General features: G+C 39.5%; 1 protein-coding gene across 4 annotated transcripts in view; it reads left to right on the top strand.

Annotated features, from left to right (window-relative positions):
* The window catches only part of mtss1lb (MTSS I-BAR domain containing 2b), a 68,719-nt gene that overhangs the window by 35,050 nt on the left and 7,117 nt on the right, over positions 1–26,552 (top strand). The window contains exons 4-14 of one of the 4 annotated variants that reach the window (XM_027137006.2): positions 14,866–14,950; positions 16,209–16,300; positions 16,407–16,481; positions 18,150–18,158; positions 19,183–19,340; positions 19,606–19,713; positions 20,086–20,183; positions 22,099–22,231; positions 23,353–23,427; positions 24,912–25,076; positions 26,226–26,391. In XM_027137006.2, coding sequence (XP_026992807.1) covers positions 14,866–14,950; positions 16,209–16,300; positions 16,407–16,481; positions 18,150–18,158; positions 19,183–19,340; positions 19,606–19,713; positions 20,086–20,183; positions 22,099–22,231; positions 23,353–23,427; positions 24,912–25,076; positions 26,226–26,391 — 1,164 coding nt within the window. Of the gene's footprint in view, positions 1–14,865; positions 14,951–16,208; positions 16,301–16,406; positions 16,482–18,149; positions 18,159–19,182; positions 19,341–19,605; positions 19,714–20,085; positions 20,184–22,011; positions 22,232–23,352; positions 23,428–24,911; positions 25,077–26,225; positions 26,392–26,552 lie in introns of all 4 variants that reach the window. The other 3 variants (XM_027137004.2, XM_027137007.2, XM_027137005.2) reach the window with 3 other exon arrangements.

Raw genomic sequence — 26,552 nt, 5'->3', positions numbered from 1 at the left:
TAATTAAGAATGAAAAATATGATCGGGGTCTAATCTAAAACTGAGGCACTTTAATTAATCTGAATTAGTTTAGACATTTGTGATTAGGTGATTATGTAATGACTGTACACAGGAAGTTCATACCAGCTACTGAATAAGAACAGTTCTTAATGTTTAAATTTGTTAATGCTTTTATGTTCTACTGTTTTAGTAGATGTGCGTGTAATGCTTATATAATGTATGTGTGTGTGTGTTTTCAACCCGGATGCTCAGTCACTCGTATAAAGTGTGAGCTGACTCTTTAAAAGCCTGATGGATTGCTGAAAGCTACAGTGGACTCTGAGAACTAGGCCAAACTCAGTGGGTCACTGTTTCATTGAGGTCTATAGACTTTATACACACTCGTTCATACACACATGAACCTTAAACCATACTTAAATTGATGGAAAACCAACATAGGCATACGATAGTTGTCTTGTATCGTTTCACTGGCTTTTGGATTGGCGCAGAATGATAACACTGGACTTTGTGTCCTAATGATGCTAAATGATAGTGAGCCTGCCTCTTCGGTGTATTTCTTACATATAGCTAGTTTCAAGGATCTTAAATCCTGGCATATCATAGTTTCTCGTCCTACGGTGCAGCAATGAATAGATGAAGACGATAGATTCACACACAAAAAAATATGGAAATGTAATGAGGATAAAATGTATTGTAATAGAATGTATACAATGTAGACAGAACTACTGTATACAGTGTGCAACAACGATAGTTTAGCATCATTAGGACACAAAATCTTTTCTCTGTAGTGCAAACTGGTTTATGTGACCCAAGTATTCAGAACGAAATTTTGGGAGTTGGGAAGATAGAGAACTTGTAGGAACACACAAACACGGTCATAAGAACAGACCTGAGCTTGATACACGGCAATGCATCTAAAGACTCTACAATTTATGCTGAGGTTACACTGTAAGATATGCTATTTAAGCTTCATACAAACAAATAACGAACACATGGGTTGGAGAGTGATCATACTGTGAATTGTATATACTTTAGGACCTCCAGTCTAAACAATTTTTTGCAGGTATATTCAACAAGCTAGTGTATCTAGTATGAGTTGCTTGTGCCCAACAGCTAGCAGGGATTAAACATAAACGCAAAAACATATTAGGGGTTACATGACTGCTCAACTTTCTGTCATATCTGTGACATGTTTATCTGAAACTTGTATCTTGAATAAGGGTGTGCATCAGCAAAATTCCCAAATGATTCTATTGCTTCTGTATATGGGAATCTACATAGTTCTGATCTTGTATTTGTGCTTTGAATGTGTGCGTGTGTGTGTGTGTGTGTGTGTGTGTGTGTGTGTGTGTGTGTGTGTGTGTGTGTGTGTGTGTGTGTGTGTGTGTGCGTGCGTGCGAATGTGTGTGTGTGGGGTTCTGTGTGTGTGTGTGCGAGTGTGTGTGTGTGGGAGTGTGTGTGTGTGGGGGGGGGGTCTGTGCGTGTGTGTGTGCGAGTGTGTGTGTGTGTGTGTGTGTGTGTGTGTGTGTGTGTGTGTGTGTGTGTGTGTGTGGTGTGTGTGTGTGTGTGTGTGTGTGTGTGTGTGTGTGTGTGTGTGTGTGTGTGTGTGTGAGTGAGTGTGTGGGGGGGGGTGTGTGTGTGTGTGTGTGTGTGTGTGTGTGTGTGTGTGTGTGTGTGTGTGTGTGTGTGTAACACAGTGTAATCCTGTGTCTCCCAGCAGGGAAGTAACTCATAAAACAGGGAACAGGGCTATTAAAACTCATAATCCCCTAGAGAAACTCCTGATAATTAGCTCCAGCTTGTTCCTCTCTCTCTCTCTCTCTCTCTCTCTCTCTCTCTCTCTCTCTCTCTCTCTCTCTCTCTCTCTCTCTCTCTCTCTCTCTCTCTCTCTCTCTCTTTTTCTCTCTCTCTCTATACCCAGATGTTGAAATGATGGAAATAAAGATTGCATGTGTGTTGAAAAGGCCAAGTTACCAACCTTCTGAGTGTTGTGTGGTAGTAAAGGACTGATATGTGTATGTAGTTGGCATACATGTGTGTGTATGTGTGTGTGGAAGATGCAGCAAAAAGAGCAATAGAGGCAGACAAATCTCTCTGCAGTTGCTATGGCAATGTAGTGGGAAGGCTTGAAGACTCTCATTGATATTCGTCCCTTAAGACATTGGGTGTTTATGTGGCAGATTAGTTTGGATCTCTCTCTCTCTCTTTCTCTCTCTCTCTCTCTCTGTATCTTTCTCTCTTTCAGGAATCATGATGTTACCTCGTTTCTGAATGGCTTCATAGAAGAAACACATGATCGCATGCCACACCAGCTGATTTCTTAGGCAGGGCTTTCTTAACCAATCCAAAGTTGTTTTTTTTTACTATTATTTTGTTTTCCTGCTCAGCTATGTCTCATGGAATCTGTACTAAATACAAATGGTGATGTGGTAGCCTAGTGTTGGACTACCAATCAAAAGGTTGTTAGTTTGAATCCCATGCCCACCATTGTGCCACTGCTGGGCCCATGAGCAAGGCCTTTAATCCCCAGTTGTATTAAAAATGTAAAATTACTCTGGATAAGTGTGTCTGCTAAATGCTGGAAAGGTAATGAGTAGTCTAACAAAAATATGAATTTGTTTCCTATTTACTATTTGGATTGCTGAATTTCTGGAATATTTAGGGAAACTAGTAACTAGGGTCTCAATGCACTACAGCACTTACCAGGGAAAAAGTATGTGGAAGTAGCGTCAATTCAGTTTGTAGCCTCATAAGTTTAGCTACTTTTAATTTTTTCAGCTGCTTCCAACTTCATCTGAACAGGCTTCCAGCTTGCAAAATACAGGCCAAAGCTGGTCAAGCTGGTAGACCATCCTTACGAAGCTGGTAAGTGTTGGTAGAAAGGAAATAGTTTCTGAGATACATCAGATACATGTTTATAAGAACAGCTTTTGTTGATTAATTTAGACAAATAATTATAAAGCTGGAAAATAGCCCACTATCCGGAAAAATATTGTGTAGCTATTTGCACTGTCTCTTGTCTTGCATTGTCTTTTGTCTTCTGCAAGGTTGCACACATGCACTTTATATGTATAGGTTCATTTCCATTTTAGCCTTCAGTTCTGTGTTGTCTTTTTTAGTTTTGAGTTTTTATGTGGCATCACGGTGCTGGAGGAACCTTTTTTTATTTCAATATGTAATGCATAAGGACCGAATGACAACAAAAAGCTTCTTGACTTGACTTCAGTTGGTCTACAGTTTGTCCAGCTAGGCTAACTGTTGTAATAACTGATCAGAATGAGCTGGATTTCTTTTCTTTTTTTTCTTTTTTTTTGCTTTGTTTTAGATTAGATTAGATTAGATTAGTAAACATAGGGTTTGATATAGATCATTGTAAGAATGAGTTATACAGGAATAATCTCATTAAATCCGCACATACACTTACCTTGTTTTGTGTGAAATATGTTTAATAGGGACATCAAATGCTGCAACATCCACATCCATTTTTTTGTCAACATGTGCCACAATTCTGTTTAAATTAACAATAAATGCCTAACTGAACCTTCTTAGTTCCTAGTCCACAAAACTGTACAGCCTACAGATAATCCCTACTAAGAAACTCTTAATGTTCCGGAAAACAATGAACCTCTAGGGCTTTTTGATGTTTTCCAGAATTTCTAGAAGCATATCTGATGATTTAACCAGAAAATGTCACAGGATGGAAGTTTCCTTCTGCATATTGTTGTTTCCAAAAATGTTCCAGTTAAGAAAAATGGTGTATTGTAAGAGTGAGTAGTTATGTGCTTTGCTGGGAAAGACAGGTTTAGTGTGTGTGTGTGTGTGTGTGTGTGTGTGTGTGTGTGTGTGTGTGTGTGTGTGTGTGTGTGTGTGTGTGTGTGTGTATGTGTTAAAAGAGCTATTTTCTCTTCCTGCAGTAATCAGAAAATGATGGATGTCTATGATACAGTAGATTGTTCCGGGTGTGTTAATATGGTTTTAGGGCAGTATGTTGGTGTGTGAAGCATGAACATGAAGGCTTTCTGAAGTGGAAATGTTGGAATAGATTAAATAGATAGATTTTGTCTGCACTGACCAGTTCTATCATAGTGTGTATGTGTGTGTGTGTGTGTGTGTGTGTGTGTGTGTGTGTGTGTGTGTGTGTGTGTGTGTGTGTGTGTGTGTGTGTGTGTGTGTGTGTGTGTGTGTGTTCCAGGCACTCTACTAGGTTAGCGTGTAAATGTGTGCTGGCTGAAATGAGATGAGGTCACTCCTGACAGGTGCTGATGACTTGATCTGATTGTGTTGTCCTCTTGCGGTTTGTGGGATGTTACATTAAAGACGTTTTGTCAGTACGCCTTCAGAGTGAACTCTTTATCATGAACACAATGCAGAGTGATGTGCTGTACCTCTGCCTCTTGCAGATAAGTTTGTGATTTGTGATCTTTGTCTTCAGCTCTTCAGCTCTTTTCCGTTGCTCTCTTCAGCTTTGTCTGTAAAACTTGCGCTTTCTGTAGGCGGAAATGGGATCTTATTGGATTTAAGGAACTCTGAATATAAGATGTATTGGGCTCTCAGTGCAAGCGTGCTCAATTTTTAAATACTGCTTAAATCTGACCTTCAGTTATTATTGTTCATTAGAGATGAACTAGACTTCAAATCAATAAACCACGACAAATTTATTTAGAAATATCCAGATTTTACCAGTTTTATCTTTTTACATTGTCCTATATGGATCACTATTCTGATCTGAATAACACACCACCTCTCACACTTATCCACCTATACACAGTACTAAACAGTGCTGACTTCGTTTTTTCCTGTACATTATGCTACGGTTATATCGACAAAGTCACTGGAGATCATTTAATTACAATAAGAGCTGACGAATTCTGGTGATGTGAGGGACAGCAACCCTTTGCAGCTAGATGTGTCTGTGTCCAGTATCAAAATATGGAGCAACTTGGTGCGTGACTCACCAATGGGAAAGGGTTATGCATTAGCATGCATTGCTTCTCCTTTATTTTATGATATGCTATATATACATATATGCATAAACAATGATGCTGGCAGGAGTTGAGGCTGTGTATCTTGTGAAAACACAAAAATAAGGAGAAATTTAGACAATAAACCAATCCTCTCAGAAAACAGAGAGTACATTACTTTTCTTTATACTGATGAGAGAAATGGACATAGAGGAATGATGTAATGTACATAATGGCTGCTGAAGTCTATTCTACATTCACTCACTGCATCAGTCATGATTACACACAGGTGAGAGTTCATAGAGTAAATATACATAGGAGTGTAATATGGTGAAGTCAACAAAATGGCTTAGAGAGGCTTTAACACAATGCATAACCAAATCACTCATTAATTTGGGAGTTTTTTCAAATTCAAAATCTTTATTTTTTTTAAAAATACATTTGGTATATTCCGTTGTATAGGAGTGCTTTGGGTTGGAGCGGATGATGGAGGCCTCCAGCATCTTTTGCAGACAAAAACCACAGCATAGAGTCATGCGGTAGCATGCAGACCCCACTGCTGTGTCTCATGACAAGAAAAATGAACAGAATAAGAGATGAATAGAATAATGCTATGCCAAAAAGGGTGGCTAGCAAAATACGGTCATGAAAGCTAAGCTCTGGATTAAACATCAGATCTCAACGCTCCACTGACATTCACTACAGGAAAATCCATTTTGGTCTAGGTTTTGTTTTTCAGCTCTTGTCTTCATGTGTGTTCAATCTCATACTCATATTAAACATATACTATGAAGTACAATGAGTCTGGGTGAGCAAATATTTATCACCCTGATAAAGCAAGATTAGTCAGTCCATGCTAGTTAGCCTGACCCGAGTTCCCAGATCAGACGTTTGAGAAATTACTTCCTGAGAAGGATCTATGGTGTTTTTTATGCTGTGCAGATGAGAAAATCTGCTGTGCAAAATGTGGAATTTGTCACTATGTTGTTAAGACAAAAAAGCATTTTCTAATACTTTCTCGAGTCTTAGTTGTATAGTGCTACTTATTGAACAGACAGGGGACCAATCAATCATTCTGTCAGTCACTTATTGGGGAAATACCTTTTCTGAAATATGCTCCTTTGGTAGTCTCAGAACAGCTAACCATTAGCATATACATTTATGGAATTTGATATCCACCCTTATTCAGAGGGACTTGCTTGAGGGCCCAGCAGTGGCAGCTTGGTAGTGCTGGGATTTGCATACAAATCTTCTGAGATTTGGTAGAGGACCAGCATAACCAATAGCAGACCTGTTCCACCCATCAACACCAAGCTGCTTGAGCAAGGTGCTTAGCCCTCAACTGATCAGTCTTATAAAATACTTTAAATATAATTTGCACTGGTTAAAGGTGTCTGCTAAATGTCATATACAGTATGTAACCAGCTTGGACTTTGTTCACTGTAAACTTTTCTTTTGCAAATATTTTGATATTAGGTTTCTAAAAAGTTTAAGTAACATTTTAGCTGTACATTTTGTTCTATGTATGATTCAGATATTATTTTTTTCTTTCAAAACATTGCACAGAGTTTTGTAATCTTATAGTCTAACCATCTGTGAGGTAAATTACTAATGAAAGGATATTTCGGCTAAATTTCTCTGTTTGCTGGGATCCTGGCCTCAGGGAAGGGAGGGGCAGAAATACAGTTAGCGTTATGCAGTGCTCTGACCGAAGCTGCCCTATCTTTCTGCATTGGCTGATTGATTTTTCTCTGCTGTGCACTGGCACACCTTTGGTGCTCACTCCATCTGTTGCCCTGGAAACGAGCAAGGAGCTTAGACTGTTGCTGTGTCCTTCGGATGGGTTTAACTTGCTGGAGGCAGCAGGGATAACAGGCAATCAGTGCTACTTACCCATATATTGAATGCTAGATGTGGTATTTAGCACTCAGTTCTAGCACTTGAATTTGTATTGATGTAATCATGCTGCGTTGTGCTTTCACTGTTAGCTTCAGATTAGCTTTGTGTGCATTAATCCACAAAACAGCGATATTGTTAGTGCTTACAATGTTGAATAAGGGCTTAGGGTAGCACCTGTGTGTAAGCTCCTGCTTAGGCTTCTTCTCTATAGAAAAAAACATGATTTCCTTTGGTTTTATAGCAGGGGTTTCACACTGCCAGTTTAATCTGATATCAGAGCATGTAATCGGTCATGTAAAAGCTGTCATACAGGAAGTGCATCATGGTACCGAACCTGAGACTACTGTACCTGTAGGAGGTGGTTTAAGTTCAGCTGCACTGGAACTGTGCCGTAATTCCCATTAAATGTGAACACAACTTTAGTCCTCACTTGTGGACATGTTATAAAAAAAAAAAATAAAGAAAACACACACGTGTACCATAAGAGGCAGGGAAACGACATGAGACCCAGAAGAGGTGAGATGCCTTACTGCACATAATAGCACCAAAATAATACAGAACAAAAAACATGGTAAGTCGCAGTTTGTGTTTTTTTCATACGATTGTGATGATGAACACATCAGAATCAGTCTTTATTTTTGACTTAAATGTATGTTCACAGTACAAATCTTTCTTCAGTTGTTCCTAACAAATTGTGACGTATTTATTTATTAAAAATGTCTGGAAATATCATTTGCAAGCTGTTAAACATTCCCTCTCCTTATTACCCGTGAATATTTACAGCAACATCATCGTTTGCAGTTGTAGCTATGTTTTGAGAAACAGTATAATGAATATGAACACCAGTGAGGTGAAATTAAATATATCTGAGATTCAAAGAGTAAAATGTAAGAGAGAGAACGAAGGGGTTGTTGAAAAGTGTGACCCACACAGACACTTGTAAGTTTGTCTTACGGCATGTGTGAGCGTTTCCTCTGTCTGTCTTTTTGTCCTTTGCCTTCTTCCCCAGTGCTAGTTTCCCTTAGCAGTCCTGACTTAGAGTCCTGAGAAAAATCAATAAGGGCTGAGCATAGTGAGGAGGAGAAGTGTAACCCAGGATGTCTGGAACAGATGGACATGGCTGCGAAGTGTGAAAAGTGAAGAACTTTACACATAGCTGTGGACACAAGGCTTTGTGAGATTAATATATGAGAGCTGGTCATCTGGGATACATCTTGGAAAACACAAACGTGAGAATATAATAGTATTTTACTGTACAATATATTTACTCAGATTTCTAGAATCAAGAATAGATAGATAGATAGATAGTCAAGTCAAGTCAAGAAGCTTTTTATTGTCATTTCAACCATATATAGCTGTTGCAGTACACAGTGAAATGAGACAACGTTTCTCCAGGATCAAGGTGCTACATAAAACAAAGACAGGGCTAAGAACATGTAAGTAGTCTTAGCCACATAAAGTGCAACTGTGCAACCTGGTGCAAACAGTGCAGGACAAGACAAGCAAGACAGTGCAGGACAAAAGACAGTGCAGGACAAAAAACAGTGCAGACATTAAGTTACAAGACAATACAAAAAGTACAAAAAATGCAATACACAAAAGACAATACACAGTAACAGAAACAGCGCCGACCGACCAGTGTAAATACTGAATGTTCAAACAGTATTTTGTGCAGTAAAAGAATGAACAGCAGCAGGTTCTTAGCAGCAGGTCCTTTGGATTATATATGGAGTTGTGCAAAAAACAGCAGATGACTGAGATATTGTCCAATATGTGCAAAAACAGCAGAAAAGTGTGCAAAACAGTGTGTGTGTTTTGTGAGGGTCTGTGCAGTCCATACAGATGATGTGTGTGTATGTTGTGCTCAGTATAGTACAGTTCGGTTATTGAGAAGTCTGATGGCATGTGGGAAGAAACTGTTACGCAGTCTGGTCGTGAGGGCCCGAATGCTTCGGTACCTTTTTCCAGACGGCAGGAGGGTGAAGAGTGTGTGTGAGGGGTGTGTGGGGTCATCCACAATGCTGTTGCCTTTGCGGACGCAGCGTGTGGTGTAAGTGTCCATGATAGAGGGAAGAGAGACCCCAATGATCTTCTCCGCTGTCCTCACTATCCGCTGCAGGGTTTTGCGATCCGAGATCGTACAGTTCCCAAACCAGACAGTGATGCAGCTGCTCAGGATGCTCTCAATGGTCCCTCTGTAGAACATGGTCAGGGTTGGGGGAGGGAGATGTGCCTTTCTCAGCCTTCGGAGGAAGTAGAGACGCTGCTGGGCTTTCTTGGTGATGGCGCTGGTGTTGAGTGACCAGGTGAGGTTCTCCGCTAGGTGAACACCCAGAAATTTGGTGCTCTTGACGATCTCTACAGATGATCCGTCGATGTTCAGCGGAGAGTGGTCGCTCTGTGCTCTCCTGAAGTCCACAACCATCTCTTTAGTTTTGTCCACATTCAGAGAAAGGTTGTTGGCTCTACACCAGGCAGTTAGTTGTTGCACCTCCTCCCTGTATGCTGACTCGTCGTTCTTGTTGATGAGACCCACCACGGTCGTGTCATCGGCGAACTTAATAATATGATTCGATCTGTGCATTGCTGCACAGTCGTGAGTCAGCAGAGTGAACAGCAGTGGACTGAGCACGCAGCCTTGAGGAGCTCCAGTGTTCAGTGTGGTGGTGCTGGAGATGCTGTTCCCGATCCGGACTGACTGAGGTCTCCCAGTCAGGAAGTCCAGGATCCAGTTGCAGAGGGAGGTGTTTAGTCCCAGCAGGCTCAGCTTCCCAATCAGGTGCTGAGGGATGATTGTATTGAATGCTGAACTAAAGTCTATGAACAGCATTCGTACATAAGTGTCCTTATTGTCCAGATGGGTGAGGGCTAAGTGGAGGGCTGTGGTAATGGCATCGTCTGTGGAGCGGTTTGGACGATACGCGAACTGTAGGGGGTCAAGTGAGGGTGGTAGCTGGGTCTTGATGTGCCTCATGACGAGCTTCTCGAAGCACTTCATAACTATGGGTGTGAGTGCAACGGGACGATAGTCATTGAGGCAAGACACTGTAGACTTCTTTGGGACAGGAACGATGGTGGTAGTTTTGAGGCACGTAGGAACAACGGCGCTGCTCAGGGAAATGTTGAAGATGTCCGTAAAGACATCCGCTAGCTGTTCCGCACATTCTCTGAGCACCCTGCCAGGAATGTTGTCTGGTCCAGCAGCCTTCCGTGGGTTAACTCTGCATAGAGATCTCCTCACGTCGGCCGTGGATAGACAGAGTACCTGGTCGTCGGGACGAGGGATGGTCTTCCTTGGCGTAACGTCGTTCTGTACCTCGAACCGAGCGTAGAACTCGTTCAACGCGTCTGGGAGGGAGGCGTCGCTATCACAAGCAGGTGAAGCTGTCTTGTAGTTTGTGATCGCCTGTATGCCCTGCCACATGCGCCGGGTGTCTCCGCTGTCCTGGAAGTGGCTGTGGATTGTCTGGGCATGTGCACGCTTTGCCTCTCTGATGGCTCGGGACAGTTTGGCCCTTGCTGTTCTTAGGGCCACCCTGTCCCCTGTTCTGAAGGCTAGGTCCCTAGACCTCAGCAGAGCACACACATTAGCATTCATCCACGGCTTCTGGTTGGGGCGTGTAGTGATGGTCTTGGAAACGGTCACGTCATCAATGCACTTGCCGATGTAACTGGTCACTGCTGACGTGTACTCCTCCAAGTTGACGGAGTCGCCGTTGGTTGCAGCCTCCCTGAAGATATTCCAGTCAGTGCACTCAAAGCAGTCCTGAAGAGCAGAAGTGGCTCCTGCTGGCCAGGTTTTCACCTGCTTCAGAACCGGTTTTGAGCGTCTGACGAGTGGTCTGTATGCTGGAATTAGCATAACAGTGATGTGGTCTGAGTAGCCGAGGTGGGGGCGGGGCTCCGCACGGTACGCGCCGGGAATGTTTGTGTAAACAAGATCCAGCGTGTTTTCACCTCTCGTAGCAAAGTCCACATGCTGATGGAATTTAGGGAGCACTGACTTAAGATTTGCATGGTTGAAATCTCCGGCGATGATAAAAAGTCCGTCGGGGTGAACATTCTGTAGGTCGCTAATAGCTCCGTATAGCTCACTTAGCGCCTCTTTAGCATTAGCGCTAGGAGGAATGTAAACTCCGACAATGTAAACAGTAGTAAATTCCCGTGGTAAATAAAATGGTCTGCATCTAACAGTCACAAACTCTACTGACGATGAGCAGTAAGTAGAAACAAGCACAGAGTTCTTGCACCATTCCGTGTTGATATAAACACACACACCACCACCGCGAGTCTTACCGCAAAGAGCTGCATTTCTGTCGGCTCTAAATGAAGTTAGCCCGTCCAGCTGAATGGCGGCGTCCGGAACTCTGTCGCTGAGCCACGTCTCCGTGAAAACAAACACACAGCAGTTTCTAACCTCTCTCCGTGTAGAGCGTTCGAGTCGGATGTAGTCCAGTTTATTGTCCAGGGAGCAAACGTTGGATAGTAGAATGGATGGGAGAGCCGGCCGGCTAGGGTTTGTTTTTAGCCTAGCACGGACGCCCGCTCGCTTACCACGCTTCCGCTTCCTCGCGAACCGCTTTCGGCGTCCCCTCCCCTGGTCTCTGGTATCAGGCGACACCGGGGACTGGAGGCCTGGTCTCCGCAGCAAGCCGAGGTCACGAAGCCTAACCAGTACATCATCGTGCAGGTTGGTTGTTACACGATTTCTGTACTTTATTAGGTCCTGGTGTTTGTATACATGTTTGTATACATGAACACCGCTGTCTCTGGCATCCATGTAGAAGCAATGGTCGGGCTCAGAACCGTAAATAAAAACTTAAAAACGTAATTAGCACCGTATTGAATCCGGAGAGGCCGCTGCGTGCTACTGCCGCGCCGCCATCTTGGATCTAGATAGATAGATAGATAGATAGATAGATAGATAGATAGATAGATAGATAGATAGATAGATAGATAGACATTGACAGTATTAGTGAATTCGTAGCTATAAAATAAATATATTCTTAGCAAAAGGTGTTGATTGATTCTCAATTAGAGACTAGTTCCAGCTGTAATTCAGACAATTTATTTGAGTTTATATAAAAGTGCCTCTGCTACTTGTTTCTGTTTAATTAAAAACATACTCTGTTATAATGGAGTTTTGTGGAAGTGTAAGGAGTCTCCAGTGTCAGTAAGTCTTTAGGACAAGGGACTTTGCATTTTGACAAACTGACAAACATCATTAACTTGTGAACTCAACTGTATTTCTGTATAACACTGTATTACACTGTTGCACAAGGGGTGGTCTTTGTTTCAGGGAGGGGGTAAATTCAGAAGCCAGACACTTTTAGTAGAGTATGAGATGGAAATGTGCTGCCCAGATGTCAGCACTCTGGTTGGGTTAGAATTTTGAGGAAGTAAACAACAGTAAACAGGAAGAGATAAAGTAATTGAACTGCCACTTGTGTACTTGACACACACACACACACACACACACACACACACACACACACACACACACACACACACACACAAGAATCAATTCAACAGCAATTACCATGTGTGAGATGCTCTCTCTCTCTCTCTCTCTCTCTCTCTCTCTCTCTCTCTCTCTCTGACTTACACCTTTGGTTTCTGGGGTTTTTTTTCACACTCACACACTGTGTGTAATTCACATACCACCTCTCCTCCATTTTGTTACTCTCTCCCACTCTCTGCTGATCCTCTCGTCACTCTCATTCCTGCTAAAAGTACTGTAGTGTTGTGACACTAGGCTCTATTTCAGCTTCCTCTCCTCTCCTCTGCTCTGTGTGTGTGTGTGTGTGTGTGTGTGTGTGTGTGTGTGTGTGTGTGTGTGTGTGTGTGTGTGTGTGTGTGTGTGTGTGTGTGTGTGTGTGTGTGCGCTCATGCACAGCATTAATGAATGGTTGCTGGGTAGAACAGTAGGCACAAAGAAGGAATGTGTTAATTATTAATGGAGCTTCTTTCCATTTGTGTGTGACTGTCTATGTTTGCTTTTGTGTGCACTGGCATGTGTGCGTGTCTCGACTGTGCAGGGTATCCAAGCAGATAATCTGCATGACGGTGAAGTTCCTGTAAGGTACAAAGGAAATATTAACACTGATGATGAGCTGGTAGACCGTGATAAAATGGTGTGTGGGGGATGCTCTCTTGTTTTTAAATGCTTCATTATGTTTGTTTTGAGTAGCTTATGTGTAGTTGGAGAATGATGAAGCAGATATTTATCGCAAAGCTAATGTAACAGAATTGATGAGGTAGCTTTAAGCTAATTCTTACATTCATTACTTAAACTCACTCATCCACACTTGTTTGCTAGCCACCTAGCTAAGAGCCATTCAGGTGTCGGCTAAAACCTGTTCAGGTTTGTCATAAATTAGATAGTTTGTCAATTTAGATAGTTAGCATGAGCATGACCATGCAAGAGCAAGAGCTTTTGAAATTATATACAATATTTTAAGACACATTTATGATTTTCACTGCTAGTCATTGCTAACTGAAGTTTACTTGACGTGATTTTTTTATGTAGTCTTTAAGCCATATCCATTAATGTTGTTTGCTTCTCATGCTAACATAATAAAGTTTCCACTTCGTCATGAGTTAAAAAAAAAGTCTGGATGTGTTTTCGATTGCTGTTTTAATATGTTTTTGTCTTACCCTGTTCATATCCAGTCCACGGTGTTAACATAATTCCATCCCATGTGTAAATCACAGTCACTCCGACTGATCTATTTAAGGTTTGTGGGAATGAAAGCAGACACAGAGATTTTGTTAAATATTACTCACTCACTTTGACATGTGGGATCATCATATAAACACAGGAGAAAACAATAGCGCTTGGGCCCCCTTCTTTGGAAGAGAAAGATCTGCCTCATCCAAATACTGAGGTCAGGAATTTCCAAACGCTCAGCTGCTGCTAAAAATAGCTCGACATATGTCACCATTATAGACTTTACCCCTTCCTTGTCTCACATATATACATGCTGCAGTGTTTGGATTAAGCCTCTGACTGTGTATGCTATGACTGAGTGGCTAGATAATGTCTAATAAATATTTGACTACGTTTGGGGTCACACACAGGAAAGTCTAGTAAAAAGTAGTGATAAATGTCCAGGCATTTCATGTGAGATTTGTTTAGCTCGTCTGGATCATGTGATCTCTTATTGCTCTAGTTGTAAACAATGCTCATCATAGTAATGCACAATAATGTGAAAGATAAAATGAAAATTTTCCGTCACATACACAATGACAATACGTCAACACTTGGAATCGTCCTTTTCCTTGAAGATCGTGCTCATGGTGAATGCTGACCCTCAGTACTCTCTAGCAAGAACGCTTGCTCTTGCACTGGCTGCTGTTTTAGCGATGATTTCTTTCTTAATTTCTACTGAAAATGGCTTCTTTTTTTTATCGTGCTACCATTCTTGCTATCTTCCTTGTGACCCATGGTACAATGTCTTCATGAAATTTTACGCAAAATGCAAAAAACCCATAAGTGCAAAAGATCTGCTAGCTTTTGAGCACATGCTGTTCAAAAAGCAGTATTGGTATTGTGGGTTGACTTTTTCGAAACAGCTTTTGCTGACTGGAAAAAAAAATATGTACACTTGCTTTGGTCGGCTTTGCTTGGCTTTCCACTGACACAAACAAGTTTTGAATGGTTTCCGCAACTTAGCTGCCGTTCGGTTCAAAAATGCTTTGTATGCTGATGCAAATTTCTTGCAAAATTTCAATTTTTAAGGTGAAAATCCGTAAGGGAGGGTGTTTGTAAGCCGAGGATGCACTGTATGAAAAAATATAAATAGATAACAGAGGTAGTATTAAGTATGGTGCAGTGGTGTGAATATGTATATAGTTAAAGTGTAGGATGTGCATGTAGTGCAAATTGTGCAATTATGTAAAAGTCTGACTTAGTGGGTGTTGTGGCAGTCAAAGCAAATGGAGGATGTGGACATTTCATTATAGTATTTTACACTTGTCTCTTTTTCTGTTGTGTGCTGTTCAGGTGCCACCAGAGACATTGGCTCAGCGCTGACCAGGATGTGCATGCGTCACCGCAGCATCGAGGCCAAACTTCGCCACTTCACCAAGTATGCCTGTTCTGTCTTTCCTGAAACTTACGGTGTATTATTAATACTCCATACGTTAACACTTATCTGAGTTAACTCAGTACCAGGCTCGTCATAAGTGTTAAAGCATGTACTGTATGCTAACCCAGACACAATATGCCATGCAGTGAAATACTTTTTACAACTGTCTGGATTATAAAAATAGAGTCAAAAATGGAATACAAAAAAATAAAAATGGCTGTACAGAACAAAGGAACAATAAATAGACAAAATATAACAAATATAGCATATTTATCCAATACAATCACTGATGCTATGACAATATGAATAGTGCATGTGTTTCAGATCTCTGTTCACTTTTCTTTAGTGATAAAATCTGTATATTTTTACATCCATGCATGAACTTTTGTCAGACTGTATTCTTGTAATGCACAAGCATCTGTCAAGCTGCATTACACACATACACACACACACACACACAAAACACACACATTCTTGCACCTTTGAAGACATCTGTTATCAATTTTCTTTCACAGGTTCAAGAATAGAAGCTTCTACCATTAAAGCCACATTATAAACCTTTTGTTTCAGATGAACATCTCTAACTGATTACTAAATTCCACTCACAATGACAAATACTGTAATGGCCTAAAAGTAAACAAATAAATCACATCAATGAAGAGGTTTTCTTTAAAAAAAGTGGTTCAACCAACCCTCAAATCTTATTCTAAAGTTATTTTGTGAATGATGTGGCCAGAAAATGCTTCATTGCTTGATTTTGTCAAAAATTGTAATGCAATGTACTGTGCAGTACAGGATTTTTTTTTATTTTTCTTCATGTCTGATGCACATGAATCAATGAGGTTTTGGTTGAATGAGTGGTGCGATGACGTTACATGGGTGTCTTGACTTGACCAGAACGTGCAAAAACTCTGTAGTAATTTGGAAAAATCTTCCTGTAAATATTTTAAAGTTTGCTTGATTTTGTGTTAAATTCTGTGAGCACGAAATTGCAAAAAAATCTTGCATGCACCGATTCATTTGAATGCATTATAAAAATCTTGTCATAGATATGAGTCAGATATGTATAGGTGTTTTGGGTGAAATCCATTAGTACATTTTTCAAGTAAATTTTTTCACATTTTGCGTCCAGTCACAAATTTAAAGATTTTTAATAAGGCTCATACTTTGACCAGAATTTTTTCTCTGAAGTCAGAAAATGCCAAAATGAAATGTGGGCCTCTATCATCTGATCTTCTTCCACCTCTCTTTTCTCCAGTGCTCTTATGGAAAGCCTGATCACTCCCCTACAGGAGCGGATTGAGGACTGGAAGAAAACAGCCAATCAGCTGGATAAAGACCATGCCAAAGGTTCCTCACAGTGTGCTGTAAACTAGCCCAAAATATTTGAGCTACAACATTTGTTGCTTAAGACTAGACATTGACATGTTGAGCATATTTCTCATTCTTACCACAGAGTATAAACGATCTCGTCATGAGATAAAGAAGAAATCTTCCGACACAATGAAACTACAGAAGAAAGCAAGAAAAGGTACATGGGCTTTTTTTTTCATCAACTGTAAACAGAAGCCTAAAATAAATAGACAATCCAGATAAATAAAATTGCATTTATTTGAATATTACTGAGCTAGAAAACACTTATGGGTTGCTTCCACACTTCTTTCAGCTGCCAGCACACATTTTGCATAAAATCGTAAAACAAGAAGTCATTTAAAAGTCAGTAAGTAGAAAAATTAGTTGTTGAATTGAGAAATGTTGAATTGAAAATAGCACAACATTGCAGTGAGATTAGAAATAACAACTTTGCTCAATTTGCGATGTTTGTTGTCATTCAGTTAGAAACTGCTCACTGAGGCATAAAAAAAAGAAAAAGAAATTAAACTAGATAGCAAGTAATGAGCCAGTGCTAGTTAGGAAAGGGTTGTGGTTAGAGCTGTTAGCTGTTAGAATGAGGCATTAATACAGTTACATTGGTTTTTCATAGAACAAAAAAAAAAATTCAGAAAAGATACAAAGCTTTAAAAAACAAAACGAAACCATTAATAAAAAATGCCAAATAAAAAAGTACTCTTAAACATTTCAAACTGTTTCCTTAACCCTATGCAGCAAATGTTTATTGCCATTTGAATAAAATATATGCAATAAATAAAAATCATAATCATCATAATACGTATTATTATGATGATTATGATGATGATGGTGATGATGATTATCATTATTATTATTGCAATTGTCTTTATTATTATTAATAATAATAATAATAATAATAATAATAATAATAATAATAATAATAATAATAATAATAATAATAAAGAAAATTGCAATAATTTGTAATAAATTGCAAAAATCAGATTGTTCTATTAATATGTTTTTTATTGCTGTTAACTATATAAAGTAACTTTCGATGACAATTTTTTTTTCCCCATCTAATTATTTATTGCTGCACAATCGGATCTATAATAGATTTAGCAGAAATGTTTTGTGTATTTGAAAGGTGTGAGGTTGCCATCACCACAGTGTAATCCAGCAGATTAGAACAACACACAATAAGCTGCAGATACTTTTGTGTTATCTCTTAGACTTGATGGATAAGTGGACTTTTTTATATGCAATGAGTGCAAGCTCACTTTCTCTAGACTGTCATTGGGTTTCTCCTGTGATGAAGATGAAGAATATTATAGTGTAACAGCTCTCCCTGGTGGCTGGTCGGTGTAACAACAGCTTTAATATCATTTGTTGAGCTCTTATCTGTGCAGCCAATAATTTGGGCTCTTGAAGAGAGGATAAGTGTATGTGTTACTAGGAAGACTAAGAAACACTGCAGTTATATGTGGAAGACACATATTTGAATTCATTGTCCTGATGTGTTTATGTATATTACTGAATAAACTCTATGTTTTATACTGATTCGTGTTGTATAATGTATAGCCGAAGCAGAACAGTTTTATTCTATTTCATTTTATTTTATATTTTGGCTGATTTTGCTTTAACAAACCCAATGACCTTTGGCTGTGAAATAAGCTGTGATGGCTTCTTTATACTAACCTTAACATGGAGCTTTCCCTCCTCTCTCCTTCTCTCACATCCTTCTCCTGAATGGCCCTTTCCATCCTCCATTTTATCTGTCACCTCTCTCTCTCTCTCTCTCTCTCTCTCTCTCTCTCTCTCTCTCTCTCTCTCTCTCTCTCATCCTTTATAGAACTGCAGGGTAAGTATGATATTCCCCATATGATAAAGCCGTGACTCTTTCTGTAGCTCTGGCTTGCATTCCACTACGCTTTTTAACATGTCTTTGCCAACTTCCCTTCAACTTTTCTCAAAAAAAAAATATTTTCAGGTCAGGTTTTAAGTAGCTTATTGCATCATCTATATATCGTTTCGATGCTTAAGGTAAACATTGCATTTAGCCCAAAAATTGGCCTTTATTGATCTTATTATAAGTCAAAGTTAAAGTAAGACATGTAACTGACGTTATAATAAATGACCGTTGTTTCAAAAGTTATCACACATGCACAATTATATCAAATGAACACAAGATTTAAGTGAAGATGCCTTCACCTACACTCAAAGTGTGTTGTTTGTTGAAAGTCGATGAGGGGGCATTTATTACAGCACTTGATTGCAGAGTTTTACTTTGCATGGCATTCTCCCTTTCTCCTAATTTAAAATACGGTTACACACAAAGATTCTGACTCCCTGGTTTAGACCTTCAATCTGTTTGCTTCAAGTCTTGCTTATTGCATTTTCCTGCATTGGTACAGTAGCTGCTTGTTATAACACTTTTTTGGTCACATCATATCACTGTGCATCCTCACTAAAGTGTTATAGCCACAATTAGTAATTTGCATGTGATTGTAATACGGTAACATGCTTAGATGTGTCAGAGATGTGTATACTTTTGTATAGTGAGATTAGAAAGCACTGGGGTCTGTAGTCTGTTTGTCCTCCATTATCTGTGTAGATGCTACCCGGAATGGATTAGCGTATGTCTCCATTTTGTATTGTGACTGAAAAAAATGAATATGTCGTTTTCACGTCATATTTTTATTTTTTCTGCTCTTGTTCACTGTCTTGCTCTGAAACTTCATGATCTTTTCTTTTTACCTCATATTGCTTTTCCTCTTTCACCTTTCTTATCACTTCTTATTGTCCCCATGCCTCTTCTTTCTGGGTTCTACACTCCTTCCTTTCTGTCCTCCATCTGTCTTCTCGCACTCTGTCCCTCGGCGAAGGCCGTGGAGACCTGCAGCCTCAGTTAGACAGCGCCATGCAGGATGTGAACGATATGTATTTGCTGATGGAGGAGACAGAGAAGCAGGCAGTACGGCGCGCCCTGGTGGAAGAAAGAGGACGCTTCTGTACTTTCATCAGCTTCTTGCAGCCAGTAGTGGTGAGATTTCTATAAAATAGCTGTTATTCTGCGTATATCATACTGACACAAATGATACCATTCAGTCAAACGATACTCTGTATACCATTTTGAACACAGCCAACAAAGACAACTTGATTGCTCAGGCCTCCAAGTGGCCATGTAAAAAACTACACTAATAATATATTAAAATAATACCAAGACGATGACAGGGATTCTAACACAGGGTTGTGTTAGTCTACTTTTGGTAGTGACCATTTTATCTGTTATTCCTTTTATCCATCAGAATGGAGAGATTGCCATGCTGGGAGAGATCACACATCTGCAGGCTATTATTGATGACCTCACTGTGCTAACAACTGATCCCCACAAACTGCCTCCTGCCAGTGAACAGGTACAACATACACAGGCCTCCACAGCATTGACATTACAGCAATAGTTTAGCACTATTTCTCTTTTGTGGGAAGATCATTCAAGATCATGGGAAGGATTTATGGTCTAAGATCTTGATTAAGATTAAAATCATCGTTTTAACTAAAGTCTGAGTTTGTGCACAAGATGTCTTAAATCTTCTTGCATATAATTGTGATTAAATGTCACTAACAAGGTTTTTATCATCATTTAACACTAATATGTAAAGTTGACATAGTGAGAAAGGGAATACGAGTTTTGTACATTATTCTGAATACGTGTTCCTGTGTTTTCATGGATTTACGTGTATGTATGGTATTATGGTGTAACATATTTGTCTATATTTCTATGTCAGGTGATAAAGGATCTGAAAGGTTCTGACTACAGCTGGTCCTACCAGACCCCTCCATCTTCCCCAAGTAGCTCCGGCTCTAGAAAAAGCAGCATGTGCAGGTGAGATGAGGAGAAATATTCCTTCCTGAGCTTATTTTAATGATCCAGTTTACTGAATATGACTTCTTTTGCAATTTATAACCTGCAGTTGCATTTAAGTGACATGTGTGAAATGGTGTTTGTGTGTGAAGGGAGTCATGCTATAGTGGTGCTTGCATGTTTATCTACCTGCTGCTCCAGCCCACACATCGTGTTCATTCGGTTTCTGTATTTCAGATGCGTGTTAACATATCAGTGTGTGATCCTGTTCCTGTCTGGGTGCCCATTAAAACCAAGCATTAATAGCCCAGCTTGAGTGGTCATATGAAACCATAATTACCTGTGATGGCCTATTACTGAACTGTGGGGTATTGAACTGTAATAATGTGTTACAGGGGATGTAATCTGACATGGTTTATGCCTGTTGATTTGGAGACAAATCACTCTGCCTTAGTGCTGAGTGCTTTAGAAACTGCACCGCAGTGAACAGTGGCAGAACAACGTCCCTGCAGATTGATTTGCATATAACACTAAGCCCATTTTATCCGGCGGGTCACAACCGGAGGCTTTATAAAGTTAAATTATTAGTAGCTATTTCATTTGCTTGATAAAATAACATGCAGGATATAAAGCATCACACAAACTCGTATACTTTAGAAGCAGTTCAGATCAGATTTCTATTCAAAAAGAAATTAAGAAATGAAAAACAACAACCTTTGCTATTATAGGAAAATAATTAGATACAGTATGTGGTGAAAATTGAATTAGGTAAATTAGGTGAATTAGTGTTTTGCTGTGAAGCAGAGTTTTTTTTAAGTTTTGTAACAGCACATCTCAGTGTGTTTTAGTCATCTTGTATCAAAACAATTTGCCAATGCAAATTCCAGTTAATTCCTTTTATAACAGCAATAAATAGTAGTTTCCTTACCAGTCTCATTTGTTCATAAGACAACACAGACTGCATTAGTTGACATTTCATTTTCCTAAAAATAAATAAATAAAATAAAACAGACAAATTTGAAAAGAATGTGACCAAAAATAAAAAATACAAAAAAATAAATAAGATTTTTTTTTGTGCAAATGGGTTTGATTTGATTTTAAATAATATATACAATTTCTAAACACTAGGATGTATAAATGTATAAATAATAGATTCTAAATCTGAGATAAATTTAAAATAAAATAGCTTCTGAGGTACAAACTGTCCTATTCTCAGGACCAAATTTAATAAGCTAATATATGAATATTAAAGAACTGAGCTTTGATCTAGGTTAGGCTCTAGTGTGCTGTATGAAAGTGCCATCATGTGCCCATGTTTCTGTGTATATGTGTGTAGCCTTGCATGGAGGCAGAGGAATTGTCCATGTGTGGACGTCTGCCATGCTGTCCATGCCAGGCACTGTGTCCTATACAGTATCAGCTCATACCTGGGTGTCTCCCGTTCTTACACTCTCTCCAACCTGTGTGTCTTTCATGTTATTCTCCTTCCTCCCCCTCTCACCCCCCCCCTTCATAATCATTACTCATTCACTTTTTATTTTCTTCTGCCTTTTTATGATATTAATGATCACATCCCACTCATCACACTATGCAAATTTCAATCTAAATGGTGTGAATTCTTCGTCTCATCACTGCTCACTTACTCCATTATTTTTACCTTCATTTATTCATTCATATTCATATTCATATTTTCTCCTGTTCTCTGAACCACCTTTTTGCCCTTCACACATTTTTGAAATTGCTTGCATGATTCATTAATACTCAAATCATCTTAAACCCCAACTCCATACCTTCAACCCCCCCACCCGTCTGTGTCCTCTGTGCCTGCTGTGCCTCCCTCACCCTGCAGCAGTGTGAACAGCGCCCACAGTAGTGCCTCTCGCTCATCGGGAGGCTCGCAAACTCATTCACCCAGTTCATCCTGTCGCTACCGCAGCCTGGCACATCCACCTCCAGGAGGTGCCCACCGCCTCAGCAGTGTCTCCTCTCATGACTCGGGCTTCATCTCTCAGGATGCCAACATCTACTCCAAACCCCCCTCACCCATGCCCTCGGACATCACCAGCCAGGTATCACCGCCTCACAAATAGACAGTTACTAATATTAAAGCAAGCCACTGGTGAATACAGGTGAATTGGGATATTTAAATAATTATTTGATGAAATTCTCTATTCTTTATGTAATTATTTGTTGTATGGTAAAAAAAAAAGTCATTTATTTATGCAAATGAGATGACTAAATAAATATGCACAAATTTATAGATTTCATAAAACAAAAAGATTTAGTCTTTTAATTGCAAAATTATCTTAAGAAGCTCTTAAGAGTTTTGCAGAATGGTTTGTTGGGAAAAAATATATTGTTTAATCAAGACAAATCCATGCGTCTTCTAATAGAGGATAGATATGTAAAACTGGACATGTAAAATTGCATGAATGCACTTTATCTAGAAATAGCAGCGTTTGTTTCATTGTATATAAAAAATGATTATAAAATTCAGTGTGGTTTGTTGTGCTTTGGCCAGTGAGTGCGGTTTATACATTTTATAAAGGAAATTGACATGTACATGTACATTTTAACAGGAAAGAAGCTTTTTAGGGATATGTGTCATAAGGTTCAGTTGTTAAGGTTCAGATAATGTGATGGTTGTGTGGACAAAAAAAACATTTTTTTAAACAAGGTATTTTTTCCTTGTTTAAATATTTCTGTTGCTGTAGTTTAAGAGCAAATATGTTAAAGATGCAGTTTATTCAGAATTTTGAACAATGGTTTGTGTGAGCAAAATTAGTAGTTGGTAGTAATTGGTACTTGTATTTGACTTGTATGATGACTTCAAGGACATACTGACTGACCTACAAAATTTCTATATCACAGTTTAATAGAAAACCACACAGAAATTCTAGGTGATTTGCACACCATATGGAAGACTGGACTAGTAACAGGAATCTCAACACAGCTGTCCTTATGGTGAAGTGAAGCATCACCTTGGATGGAAATAAAAATGTGGCTTATGTTTTGTCGGAATACCTTTTTTTATGTTGTACTAGTTAAAAAAAATACTGCAAGACCTCAAAATGCAAATGAGACCAAAGAAGCAGCCAATATTTGATGAACGGTGCTAATGTAACTGAATTGCAGTGAGATGTATATAACAGAAAGGATATGATGTGTTTAATGTGTTTTTGTTCTTTAGAAGTCGTCAAGTTCAGCATCTTCAGAGGCCTCGGAAACATGTCAGTCAGTGAGTGAATGCAGCAGTCCTACAACAGTAAGTACACACACACTCACACACACACACTCACACACACACACGCACGCAAGCGCGCACACACACACACTCACACACACACTCACACACACACGCACACACGCACGCACGCACGCACACACACACACGCACGCACACACACACACACACACACACACACACACACACACACACACACACACACACACATTTCTTCCAGGTTTTTCCACTGGGCTGTGTGGTATTGGCAGGGTGCTGAGCATTTTCATACATTTTCTGATCTCTGATTCAGTTTTTGAGTGCACTTGGCTTTAGAAGTGCCATCTATAGTATTCTAACTGTTTTTAACCCCTAAACTTATTAGCCTGTATCTTTCATTCTGTGCTTATTAAGGTAATAGTTTTGTGAATCCATGGTGTATTATAATATAGCCATTTATCCCCATTCTACTAACCTATATTTATATATAAACACTATATGCTTCGATTTAAAAAAAAGTTTTGATAGAAATAAGTGTCATTCAGATGGGAACACATCACATCTAACACAATCATTTTAATTACCACAGTGTTAAGACAAAATTATCAATTTGTCTTAACAGTTCTAACACATTGACATCATAATGTTTGATCATTATACTTATTTTTCTTAACATATCATATCCATTTTTTAGACATTTTTTTCATTATATATATATATATATATATATATATATATATATATATATATATATATATATATATAGCTGCTGTGTATGGTTATGGCAGGGTAAAGGAATTCGTGGATGCTTTGTGCTCAGCTTATGTCTTCTTTGTCTTTTCACTGAAATATTTTGTCCCCTCACTTGGCCTCTGCTTCCTGGTCACAAGGCTGTAGGATTGGTACCTACACTCATTGTCTGAAACTTGTCTCTCCATTCCGCAGTTTGGCTCGTCCTTCGCTACCTTCCGCCCTGCTCTCTCTCACACTGGCTCCATCAGGCCTTTCTCTGTCATACTTCCTGCGTCCCCACCCTATAGTCGCTCCCCCGGATCCAACACTTCCTCTCCCACATCAAAGGTTCCTTGCTGGAAGGTTTGTTCCCATGCGCACAATTTCTTGCAGATAGTTTTCTTTTCTTTTGCTTATACTTTGCATTAATTCACTTCTCCTGAATAATGCTTTTTTTTTTAACAGCATAAATTTCATTTCTGCTTAACTTCATTCATTACCTCATTGTGATCCTTAACATAAGCTTTTTGTTTTTCCTCTATACTGATTTCAAATCTCTGTGCTTGGAGATTTGATAAACGGAGCAGGCCAAGGATGGAACGCCCTTTCCAGTCCATTTTGAGTTCACTTGACTCTAATACAAATTGTGCAGGCCAGTGAAAAATGTGCAAATCAAGAATGTTCACGTAAAAGGACACTCAAACTGCTGGATAGTGGGCAGGTTGTTTTTTATTATCCGAAAGAAAAAGGATGGGCTGTTCATTTCCATGAAATAACCACACTTACTCCTTCAGGATTGGTCCAAGGCAGGTTTACATGAGCAGTCAGCAGCCAACACGCTCCAGAGGAGGAAGGAGACGAGAGAATCAGAATTATCGCCCCAATCTCAAGGTTATGCTGGCGTGCACCCTGATGATCCCCAGAGGCCCAGGATGAACCCTGCAACCATTGCAGCTAAGGTAATGTTTGTACAGACTAACCAAATGGCAGTATAATCACGATTACAGTGATATGCTTTAGTGCACAGGTACTTCTATACTAAAAAAAAACAAAATAAAATACAAGACCCTTTGATTTAGACTTCATGTTATTTTGGTGATCTCTAGGGATGGGAACCCTTCACAGATCTTACAGCAAAAAACATGCCCATGATCTCTTCAGATCCATAGTGATATCTGTATATAATGCATCGAAAATACAATTTTGTTGAACTGATCTATGATTTGGGTAGCCCAGTGGTGCAGAGTGTAGTGTTTCGGCTTCACCACTCAAGGGTACCTGGTTTGATCTCTCCACTTTCCCCAGTTGTACTCATAGATTTCTTACAGGTTGTCTGGCTACATCCTACTTCCCAATATCAAGCTTTTTGGGGGACTGGTAACTCGAAATTGCTGTGTAAAAAGAGTCTAAATGTGCAACCACGGTTGTGGACTGGTGTCCTGTCTATGCTACATTTCCTGCAGCACACTCTGGAAAGCTTCTGGTTGAAGCAGATACAGAGATAATACAGTAAATGGGATGAATGAAAAAATGAAATTAAGGATGATGTACACTATAAGACCAAATGTTTGGGGACACCATAACATCACACCCATGTCCTGGCCTTTCACATTCTGCTGCCACAAAATATGAAGCTCACAATTGTATAATTCGTCTTTGTATGCTGTAGCATTCAGATGTTCCTTTAGTGGTACTAAGGGATGCAAACATGTTTCAGACATGGACTGCCAGGTTTGGATGGAAGAACTTTGGATGGATGGTCTACACATAGCTCTGAACACAACCCTAATGAACACCTTTGGGATGCTTTAGAAAAATGTGCCCCAGGCCCCGTGCCTGACATCAGTGTCTGACCTTACTAATGTTTTTGTGTCTAAATGAGCACAAACACAGCTACTCTCCAAAATGTAATGGAAATCCTTGCTAAATGAATAGAGGTTAAGCAAAGTAGGGACTAAGTCTTGAATGGGATATTCAGAAAGCACAAATATGTGTGGTGTTCAGATGTCCACAATCTTTGGCCATTCTAGTATACAATGTGCCTGTTTAATGAAGATAATACATGTTGATTCAATATTTTTGTCTAATATATTTATTCAATATTCCAGCATGGTGAGGAGGTGTCCCCAGCAGCTAGTGACCTGGCCATGGTACTTACTCGTGGCCTCAGTATGGAGCAGCAGAAGAGCAGCAGAGACTCACTTCAATACTCTAGTGGATACAGTACACAGACGACCACACCTTCATGCTCTGAGGACACTATTCCCTCTCAAGGTAAAGTTTATTATACTCAGTGTGGAAAGAAAGCCCACTGACAATAAGCAGATTTTTAGATATTAACAGATCAGTTATCTTTGTTGCAGTGATTATGGCTACAGATATATGACAGTGTGCTTGCTTTTCTGTTTTCACACTCCCCTGTCTTTCTTATGTCC

The sequence above is a fragment of the Tachysurus fulvidraco genome, chromosome 1 (assembly GCF_022655615.1).
Source record: "Tachysurus fulvidraco isolate hzauxx_2018 chromosome 1, HZAU_PFXX_2.0, whole genome shotgun sequence".
NCBI classification, from domain to species: domain Eukaryota; kingdom Metazoa; phylum Chordata; class Actinopteri; order Siluriformes; family Bagridae; genus Tachysurus; species Tachysurus fulvidraco.
Note: the sequence above shows the minus strand (reverse complement) of the source record. Positions and strands in the feature narration are given on the sequence as shown.